This window comes from Phodopus roborovskii, unplaced genomic scaffold, assembly GCF_943737965.1.
Source record: "Phodopus roborovskii unplaced genomic scaffold, PHOROB, whole genome shotgun sequence".
In the NCBI taxonomy this organism is placed as follows: Eukaryota; Metazoa; Chordata; class Mammalia; order Rodentia; family Cricetidae; genus Phodopus; species Phodopus roborovskii.
Genome location: NW_026125759.1, coordinates 1,633,379 through 1,644,470, shown reverse-complemented (window position 1 = coordinate 1,644,470; position 11,092 = coordinate 1,633,379). Strand labels below are relative to the sequence as shown.

General features: G+C 34.6%; 1 protein-coding gene across 1 annotated transcript; it reads left to right on the top strand.

Moving 5' to 3' along the window:
* The first annotated feature begins 244 nt into the window (after positions 1–244).
* LOC127217629 (synaptonemal complex protein 3) lies at positions 245–10,805 on the top strand. The gene is made up of 7 exons (XM_051178614.1): positions 245–381; positions 985–1,051; positions 1,403–1,437; positions 4,625–4,742; positions 5,401–5,500; positions 8,433–8,531; positions 10,585–10,805. Exons 1-7 carry the CDS (start codon positions 258–260, stop codon positions 10,681–10,683), a joined length of 642 nt encoding a protein of 213 aa, XP_051034571.1. The 5' UTR covers positions 245–257; the 3' UTR covers positions 10,684–10,805.
* The last annotated feature ends 287 nt before the right edge of the window (positions 10,806–11,092 follow it).

The window sequence follows — 11,092 nt, the reverse complement described above, 5'->3', positions numbered from 1 at the left end:
AAGTATACACTCTTAACTACTGAGCCATCTCTCCAACCATCCTTTTTTAAAATCAGAAATTATAAATTGTTAATTTCTGATTTAATAATATATAGAAACTGGTAACTTTTTATTCAACTACTTTCATTCTTACTGGATATTTTACATTTTATTGGTTGATTTAAGTTGATTGTTTTGGGTTCAGGTGAAAGATCTGTGTTTCTGTTTTAAGTGACAAAATATTAAAAATCTATTTTCTGAGACCTGTGAAGCTACCAATGGAAAACCAAGAGCACATAGCAATCTATCACTATGATATTGATGATGAAAAAGAGGAAGTAGAAGAGGTCTTAGAAGAAGTAGATAATGGACTGGACTGTTCAGCAGGCTTGACTCCTCCAGGTACAGTATATCCAGTTCTAAGTTTGGTGGCACCCCATAGTTCAATTTATTTGTGTGTGCTGGGATAGGGGGTTTGTCAGGGGACACCTTACAGGAAGTGGATCCCTCCTCCCACCATGGGTATCTCAGGGATGAGTCATGTAGCTTTCAGAGTTGTCAGTAAGCTCTACACCCTAACCTCCTCAGTTGTTGTGATTTCCCAGTTCATTTGGTTTTTTACATAGCTGTCTGAAATAGAATGAAAGGTTCCTGTTTTCATATACTTTGTTTACTCTTAGTCTTCACAAGCCTATATGAAAATTCTGGAAATACATATAGTACTTTGTCAGGACAGTGTACATATATCAATAAATTGTAAATAACATATAGTGACATTACCCTAGAAGGGCTTGAAAACCTGTACTTATTTTATGGTTATAACATGATTTTATTTCATCTAACCTTCAGAATAATACTGCATTTAAATTATTGTTTAAAATATTATGTTAGAAAATGGCTGAAAAAAAACTATAAATAAAATTACTATTTCATTAAAATTACCTAAAATAGCACATTTAACTTTTTGTTTTCAATAAAAATGTTTTTCATTCTTGTTAAATGCAGAAAGAAGTCCAGAGCATGAAAATCCTAGGATGACAAGGCTTCCTACAAGAAAGAATGAAGATCCAGGGTAATATGTTAAAACAATTTTCCGTGCTCAAAAATTATTTTCATACCTGTTATCCCAGCACTGGGGAGATAGAGGCAGAGCGTAAGAAGTTCAGTGACATTCTCAGCTCTATGGTCATCTTGGGCTAACTGGGTTCCTATTTTCTAGAAAAGCAAAAAAGAATAGGAAAAATTTACTTTGCTTATGTAATAAGTATTGGATATGTTATTTCACATGTGGTATTTCCTTGAAACCAAGCATTTTATATTGCAATTTCACACTTAATTAAAAGGCTTGGCGTTGTGCATACAGGTGATGCTTGACCATTGAAACAAACCTCAACTTTAATTTTTTAATGTAATTTCTTTACAGGACTGAAGTAAAGAATAAGATGGAAAATATTGGAGGTACATTTTTGATGTATTTGTATCTAGAGAAAGTTGTTTAAAACTATATAGTGTTTAAAATACTATCTTGGAAAATTTTCAATATAGTGTCAATGTGCTATAGGATTGTTAATTAATACTTTATTCTCAGTGATAGGATATTGGACAAATATTTTTTACTTAGCTCAGAGATTTTCTCAGTTAAACTTTTTCTTTATAGGGAAAGTAAACCTGGTACTTTTGTATATATGTGACGCAAATGGCATTATGGAAAGTAAAATGGATGGGACAATAATTTATAATTCTTTGGATTCACAGATTTATATATACACATATTTACATATGTCAGAGTCTCATTAATTCTATTTTCTACAAATCCTCTTGGATTCCTTTTTCTCTCCCAACTTATTATTTTTTTAAACAGTGTCTCTACTCTGACAGGCATCCAGAATTTAGGAGACCTCCAGACTTCAATAGTCCCCATACCTTAGCATAACTGATGCCATGATAAAACACAATTCAGGCATTGAAACCCAGAAAATTGGCAGAAATTCCCACTGTCTTAGCCAGAGTTACTATTGCTATGATGAAACACCATGGCCAAAGCAACTTAAGGAGGAAAAGATTTATTTGGCTTATAATTTCACATCACTCTTCATCATCAAAGAAGCCAGGGCAAAAATTCATACAGGGCAGGAACCTGGAGGCAGGAGCTGATGCTGAAGCCATGGAGGAGTGCTGCTTACTGGCTTGCTCAGCCTGCTTTCTTATAGACCCCAGCAGCATCCAGGAGTGTGATCTGAGCCCTCCCTCAAGGGCTACTCAAGGAAACAGCCTGTAGGCTTGCCTATAACCCATTTTACAAAGGCATTTCTTAATTGAAGTTACCTCCTCTAAGGTGAATTTAGATTGTGTCAAGTTGGCATAAACTAGCCAGCCCATCTGCCAAAACAGTCACAAAGGCTAAGTCAATGGTTCCAGGATGTGGCTGGGAAAGTTTCTGAGAAAAAAATCCATACACATATTTGCCCTGCTGTTTTGCTTCTGCAGTTCCACTTCTTTCAAGTGCAGTGTGCCAACCAGGATAGGATTTTTGTGCATAAAAGGCTAAGAAATGTAAGGCTTAGGGCTGCATGATGTGGGCAAGTTCTCTGTGCATCTGCTGGCTGGCAGTAAAGACTTTCTATTCCGTTTTAAGAGTGTCTATGTGGAGGTCTCTGGTGGGCTTACCTTGAAACACTGCATAGCCCAGGTTGTTCTGGATCTTATGTAGATAAAGCTGGCCTCGAATTCACAGGCATCCACATGCCTCTGACTATCCTAGCCTCCTTTATGATTCATGTATTTAGCATACTGAGTCCAAATTGTCTTGACCATAATATTTTTTACAATAAGCTATGTATCAAAAATGAAAGAAATTTACTGTCCAGGGAGATATCTTTAATCAGATGTCAAAAAGACATTACATTTTAAATTCTGTTTTAATTACATCTTTTTAAATCTTGTAATATATGTTAATTGTTGTGACACACACACACACACATACACACACACACACACCCTGTTTTAGTTTCAGAGACAGGGTGTCACCATGTAAATAATTTTGGCTTGAAAATGTCTATTTTGGCCATCTTGATCTTCAAATGTGAGATCTGGTTGTCAGCAGGGTACTATGGTTACTAAATTCAGGTGCCTCATCTAGATTAGGAGACAACATTCTTTAAGAACAGTTTACATGTTCTTCCTTTTCAGGAACTATTTATACTGTCAAGTGTTTTTGGGAGAATTTTCACAGTTGGATGATATCAGAGTACTTGTTTCCTAAATTTATTGTAGCTACTAAAAGCATAAAATATTACTTTAATCATAGGTTGTGATGGTAATTATGGTAGAAAGGCATGTTTTTGACAAACATTATTTGAAGTATCAAAATTTTATAAACTGTAAAAAATGTCCTATAAAAGCTTTACAAATGCCAGGCAGTGGTGGTGCATGCCTTTAATCCCAACACTAGGTAGGCAGAGAATGGCTATACAGGGAAACTCTACCTCAAAAAAAAGGCAAAGCTTCACAGAAGTATTAAAAATGTTTTTGGTACTATCAGAGGTAATTCCAGGTAGTGGTAGCGCACGCCTTTAATCCCAGGACTCTGGAGGCAGAGGCAGGTGGATCTCTGTGAGTTCGAGGCCAACATGGTCTATAGAGAGAGTTACAGGACAGGCTCCAAAACAATGCAGAGAAACCCTGACTTGAAAAATCAAAAACAATATTCTTGGTAATTACTAAACTAAGATTCTTTTTTCAATCTTTGGTCTTTTCTATTTGTAAAAAGTAAATTTCAACATATCATTACTATGTTACAAGTAAATTTTTATCACTTCATTTAGTTATCCATTTTGAATGGAAGCCTTCAATTTCTTTAAAATTTGACCTAATTTAAAAATATTTTGAGACAGGATCTCACTGTGTAGCCCTGGTTGGTCTTGAACTCACTATATAGACCAAGTTAGCCTTGAACTCAAAGATATGCTTGCATCTGCCTCCCAAGTGCTGTTATAAAAGGTTAGTGACACCATATCTAGCCTGGAATCTGGCTATTTAACAGCATGGACTTCTTTAGCATACAATGTATTCCCCTCCTCCTAATCTTTTTCTTCTTTTTGAGATGGGGGTTTCTCTGTGAATCACTGGCTGTCCTGAAACTCTGTCTGTAGACCAGGCTGCCTTAGAAGTCACAAAGATCTACCTGCCTCCGCCTCCCAAGTGCTGGTACTAAAGACATGCACCACCACTGCCCAGCTATATAATGAATTCCAATTGGAGAGTAGTGTTTAAATTTTTAAAACATGTGTATTCTTATAATTTTCCCTTGCGGAAAATTAAAGTCTTTTTTTGTTCTATTATTTTGTTTATTAGTCTTTTTTATGATCTCCAGATTTAAAATTTATCTTCATCAGGAAGACTATAATTGTAGTAATTTAGGTTTTTCTAATTTACAATGCTCAGAAACATACATATTTGCAATGTTAGAATTTTATTTTGATTTGGAATATTTCTATGAAAAACAAAAAATCTCGAGTGCTATAAAATGTGAAGGGCTTGAGGTGTTTTGTTGGTGCTATTTTTAAGTGTCCTTGGTATTGCTGAAAGAATTTTACCTGACTCTGTGTTTACTTGCATTACATTTTCATGAATTTTTTCAATGAAGCTAACCTCAGTAGTGCTGTTACTGAAAAGAAGAGAAGGATGGAGGCATACATTAAAGGCGTTGTCAAGGACTGCAACAAGAGTATCAAACAGCATTTGAAATTTCATGAAGATGAAGTGTAAGATGCTTCACTTCTTTTATAGTATACATTTGTGCTGATTATTCCATTAAGTGGAGTCTGTTGAAAAGTTTTGACTTAACTTTTTCTGCAAGCTGTCACAACTTTCTGGATTGAGATATGTTTCTGTGAAGCCTGTGAACATCATGTGTTTTTTCTCCTTAATTTTAAATAACAATTGAGGGTTATTTTTAAAACCTCATTTCTGTTCATTTTGTAAGTCAGTAAAAAGTGGATTCATAGAAACTTCATTTCTTAAAGATATGCTTGACAAGGTAGAAAAATAATTTATGTATTTTAAGAAATTTAATCATTCCCTTGTAGTCTTGGCTATGACAAAACAGATTTTAAAACTTAAATACTTTTTCTAAAATTCATATGTATATCATCATATATATTATCATATATAAACATACATAGATAAATCATATGTTGTTATTGTTCAGTAAGACACCATGTGAGAACACCTTTTTATTAGTTAGGAAAAATACTTCCGGTATCAACATAAACCTAATTTTATTTTTTTATTTCTCCTCAAGGATATTTACTCTGCTATTATGTCCTTCCTTTTATAGTACATAATATTGAGTTTTAATTTTTCTTTGAATGTTCTCTTCATCTTGATATGCAGTGTAACATTCATTGTTATGTTTTACAGGCGAGAGTTTAAAATTGAATATACTGAGCAGATTATAACACTGTTCCAGCAATGGGATTTCGATATAAAGCAACTTGGAGACCAAGAAGATAAACTGACTGTTGGTATCACATTTGCTGTTATAATTAATCTATTATTACTAAGGCTCCTGTTAAAATAGATAAGCTAGCCTTGCATTAGGCACATGAAAATGAGCTGGGTTTCATGATCTGTTACTGGCTTCGTGTTCCATTCCTGGTGAACCATAAACCACAGAAATAGAGATACATACAATGCTCATAAAAGCTATTGGATTTCTGATATCAGTTAAGATTCTTGCAATTTTAAGCAATAGAAAATTGTAAAAGAATAAATGAAAGCTTGCTGATTTGTGTAAATAAATTGTGGATAGGTTAGTTTCATACATAGTTGAATGGTGTGTGGAGTACATTATGTAGTATTACCCGTCGGTGCATCTTAGTGAACCTACTAAATGCCATATGACAAATCTTCTGTTTTTAGACTTAACTACAAATTTATTGGCTTCAGTGAACTGTATCAGTCTTTTCTCAATAGCCTTGCCAGAATATTCTTGTGCAGGACTATCACTGTCCTAGTTAAGTTTTTGGACATTTCCCCATTTCTGAACTCATTACCATAGACAGAACATGGTTTGTATCTTTTTCTTCCTCTCTTCTCCATGTTCCTCTCCTTCTCTCCCTCTCCTTTACCTCCCATTCCCTGTCCCACTTCTTCCCCTTCTTCCATTTCTCCTTCTGAATTTTTGAGTTAGCCCAGGACATTTTGCAAGGGAGGCAAGTACACTTTCGCAAAGCTACATCACCAGTTCACAAAATCATTTATTCTCAGCAGTCAAATATGTTACTTTTCCATTCCCATATTAATGAAAACTAACCCTCTGCAAACATTTTAAAGCATTAATTACACTTTCCGTTTGTTTCTTTTCACCTTTTCATTTTAGAAAACCATTTTAATATTATATTTGAGGTCCCGATTATATCAGAACAGTTTGGGGGTTGGATGGCCGCAGCAGTTATGGAAATTCAACTTGAAATGGATGTGACATTCAGTGGGGCAGCTGAGTAAGCCAGTAGTATGTGAGAATGGAATTTTAGGAGAAAGCCATTTTTTAAGGACACAAAGTTGAAAGTTATTAATTTAAGGTCATTTTTAAGCCATGAAGATCAGATGAAACCATCCAGAGGTAACTGAGGGCTGGGTGGTGGCATATGCCCTTAATCCCAGGACTCAGGAGGCAGAGGCAGGCAGATCTCAGTGTGAGGCCAGCCTAGGCTACATAACAAGTTCCTGGACAAGGCTACACAGAGAAACCCTACTAAATAAATAAATTGGCGGAGGATACCAGTTGAATTAAAGGCAGTTCCCTGGAGTTTTCCAGTGCATTGGTTCTAAAGAGAGTGAAGCAGTAAAGCAGATTGAGACCAAGAGGTCTATTGGGTAGCAATTAAACTACTCCAAGTAAAGGAAGCCTTTTAAAAGAAGAGCCTATTGCTTTCACAGTATGCCACTTACAGGTGAAATAAGGTAGATTTGACAACATGGAGTTTACCATTGGTGCCTTGAATCAGAATGATTAGATTGGAAAAGTGAGTGTAAACCTCATAGAAATAAATACAAGACAGGATAGGAAAAATTGTGATAGCCTGAGGAGTAACATAATAGTTTTTGTTTGCTTGTTTTAAGGGAAGGGGAATATGTTTAAAAAGAGGAAGACAAAGATAATTGCTGAGTTATTAAGAATGGGGTGTTTGAGGAGGTTGAATTTAGTAAAGAAGTATAACACAGCCTTAAAACTAGGAGGGAAAATAGAACACATGATGTATACAACTGTAGATAGGTGCTAATATGCTGATGAGAGACTGGAAGTTCCCTTTAGATAAAGTCATCAGGTGCTGGAAGTGTTGCCAACAGGTAGACTGGCTGGAGTTGAGGTTTCCAAGCCCATGATTTAGCCAAGTAAATTTGAGAGAGCAAGTACCAAACAAGGTGCATATGCAAAGGGGTATATTTTAACAATTGGTTGTGCAGTTCAAGGCTAGAAAGAGAAAACGAGATAACAGGAGCAGGAACAACAGTGAAAGAAAGCTAGGATTCATGAATTTTTGGTCTTGAAGTATTGCTCAGCCATAATGCTAAAAAGAGTAAGCTCCAGTAGAAAATGTTAAGAGTTAGGAGCTCTTAATATGTGGAGAGAGAGCGTCTATAATGATTATAGCTTAGATTCTGAGGTATAGTGCTTTGGATCTGATTCAGATTTCAGTAATAGCTAGCCTTGGAACAACAGGCAGTATGTCATTCATTGTATCTCAGTTTCCTCATTTTTTAAAGAAAATGGTAACTAACCATCTATTTCCTATAGTTGTTGAAGTATTGGATGAGTTTATATAGAATTAATCTACGAGTTCAAAATAATACTTGCCATGGAGTTAATATATACTTTCTATTACCAATACTATAGAAAAGTATGTTATGAGTAATGGAAAAATATAGAGTAAAATATTTAAATAAGTGGATAAAGTAGGGTAGAGGTAAAAGTCTTTGGTTGAGAATAAGTTAAAGAGCTAAAAGGAAGCTTATTGGAAAATCACCTTTGTAGACAATACTAGAATAAGGTGTCTTGAATAAGAGAAATTCCTGCTCCATCTCACAAACTGCTTTCCAAGATACTTGAGATGTAGAGGTAGGAAGATCATAAATTCTTACTGTTCTGTGCATATAGAATCTGAATGTAAAAATTCCTACTCCATGACTTTGAGGTTGTTTTGGTGGTTAGTGGTAAAAACACAAATTGCTTAAACTTTGTGGTAAAAAAAAATATCAAAATACTGACAGCATTTATTTAAAGAAACAATTCCTTTTAAGATTAATTTGTAATTCTTTTTGCCTGACTTTAAAAGTTTAGTCCCTGGATTAGCTTAGTTGTACACTTTATCTAGCATGAGAGAAGCCCAAGAGAGTACCAAGAGCAACTACCTTCATACTTGTTATTACTTTTCCATTTTTATTTGTAGGCTAATTTCCATCAACAACAAAAGACTTTTCAACAAGCTAGAATGATTCAGAACCACAACCTGAAAGGACTTAAGCAGGAAAACGAGGAGTTTCTTAAGGTGTGTTGTAAATTGTACCATAATTTTTTTTTTTTTTTTTTTTTTTTTTTTTTTTTTGTAGCTGGAGAGACAGCTTTGGGTGCTGGGAATTAAACTCTTAGAATTTTGATTGTGAGCCTAGCCTTCAATGGTTGAGTCATCTTTCCAGTCCCATCATGCACTCTTAATGCATTTTCAATGTTTAACTAGTTTCCCTTCTGAATTAATTGATTATGACTGAAGTGATAAGCAAATTCACAAATCTCTCATGATTTTGATAGGTAAATATTCAAATCATGAAATGTTGAGACTTTTATCAGAAATGTGCTCATGCATCAAATATGTAGATCATTAACACTTTAGTTATTCTCTGTTTAACTGCAAGTAATAAGCCTATACATCATTTTAACATTATCCTTTGTCCTTGTATCCTCAGTATGTTAAATAAGGAAGTGCTTAATTGAGATTATTGGACTTTTTGTTTTTAAATATATTATAGGAACATTTTCTGAGATACTAGATTTTAGAACAATTATAGTGACCAAAATTATTTTTGACCAAAGTCTTTTATATGCCAGTTTATAATTGTAAAACAGAGTCTAGAAACAAAAGATAAGTGAGGGTAAAAATTTGTAGATTTGGGTTGAAGACACAGCTCAGCAGTTAAGAGTACTTCCAGTCCCTGCTTATACTCTTCCCCTAAAATATTTTTAATTGCTTTAATTTTGAAACTTTATTCTTTTGCCAACCTACTTGCAATAACCCCATTTTTACACTATAGCTAAAAATAGATTCATTTTCATTGCAGTTATTGGGTGTTTGAATTATTTTGTTTACATGTTTTTTTCCATTAAAAGAGGTGAGCTATCTTGTGCTACGATTTTTTTCTAAAGTCTCTCCACAACTTTCACATAGTAGTACACGTTAAACAGAAAGTAAAAAAATAACCTGTTAGTTAACTTAAACTCAAATTTTCACTGGTTATAGTGAAATGATAACACAGGCACAGGCAAATGATGACAGCTGAAAATGAAGGATGGGGAAGTTGGAGACTCACTTGGGCTACACAGCAAGTTCATGTAATAGAAACCAAAGTACAAAAATGGACTTTTTTTTTCTGTACCTTGGAAACAGTATCAATATACAGATCATTTAATTATTTTGTTCACATTGACTGTTAGTTATAACAAGTGAATTATAACCTGATATTTGAGAACTTTCTAAGATGTTCTCAAAATCTCCATGTTTACTGATTGGACTTGTGGATTTCCTAGTGTTTCTATTCTACATATTTTTGTTCTTTCTTTTTAAAGATCGAGTCTTGTGTAACTTACTCAGGCTGGCCTTGGTCTTCCTATATACCTGAGTATAACCATGAAGTCCTAATCCTTCTGCCTTCACCTCTTTAGTGTTAATACAAGCATGTTCCACAGCTTGGTTTATGTGGTTCTAGGGATCAGACCCAGGGTTCATTCATGCTAGGCAAGCACTCTACCAACTCATGTGCATCCCAGCCCTGCCCTGCTTTTGAGACTGTGCCCAACTACTCTATGTTGTGCTTGTTAGTGTTTAGTTCTTTATGCTCCCAATTGAGCTTCAGGGTGACTGGGAGCTGTGCTTTTTTGTTCTTTCAAACCCTAACATCTCAGTAAACTATTGATTCACACACTGCTACTTTTGTACATGCTATAGTTACCTTTAATTCCTTGTTCACACACACAAGTACACACACATTCTTTATGGTATGAATTTGGGTGTTCAGATAGTACAGTGTTTTTTCAACTTACTTATTTGTATTTTATGTACATTAGTGTTTGCCTGTATCTATGTCTATGTGAGGGTGTTGGATCCCCTGGAATAGAAGTTACAGAGAGTTGTGGGTGCTGGGAATTGAACCCAGGTCCTTAACCATTGAACCATCTCTCCAGACCCATATTACAGTGGTTTATGAAGACAGAATAGATAATGGATATTACCTGAATATGAAAACATTTTTAATTTGGGAAAGTAATTATAGACTTTGGAATCTGTGATGAAAACTTGTTTTGTGACTAAACTATTCTTCTGTGTTTAGGATTTGGAGGACTTGGAGGATGGCAGTCTACTTACTAGCGTACGCAACGAAATTAAAAAACAAATGACTCTGTTGCAAAAAAAAATTACAGGGAGTTAAATATTGAATTGTAACAACAGGGAATAGTAGAAGTTCCAACATACTTTGTTTCTCTGAAATACAATAATTAACAAATGTTATTCTGATGAGTCTTGAGAAAAACTTGTACCTGAAAAATATACTTTGTTCTAACTAAGAAACATGTCTTTCAAATTTGACTGTATTTTATACTATCTTTTATCATTAGCTTTTTTGAAGTGCAGCACCTATATTCCTGTTGACTTTCAAATAAAATCTAAATAGTTATGTGACCTGAAGCCATTCTTGTGCATCAAAGTATCAGCTGTTTATCTGTATTAGTAAATTTTTCTTATAATATTAACTTTTATTTACAAAGATGTAGGTTTGGGGTCATTGCATGGTGACACAGATGTTTAATCCTACCACTTGGGAGGCAGAGACCAGTGGA

What these genes read in the sequence shown, in the direction of transcription:
- LOC127217629 (XM_051178614.1), top strand. Translation starts at nt 258, where the DNA reads ATGGAAAACCAAGAGCACATAGCAATCTATCACTATGATATTGATGAT. An exon ending in AGAAAGAATGAAGATCCAGG is followed by an intron (nt 1,052 to 1,402) that starts GTAATATGTTAA and finishes ATTTCTTTACAG; the next exon opens with GACTGAAGTAAAGAATAAGA. An exon ending in AAATTTCATGAAGATGAAGT is followed by an intron (nt 4,743 to 5,400) that starts GTAAGATGCTTC and finishes TATGTTTTACAG; the next exon opens with GCGAGAGTTTAAAATTGAAT.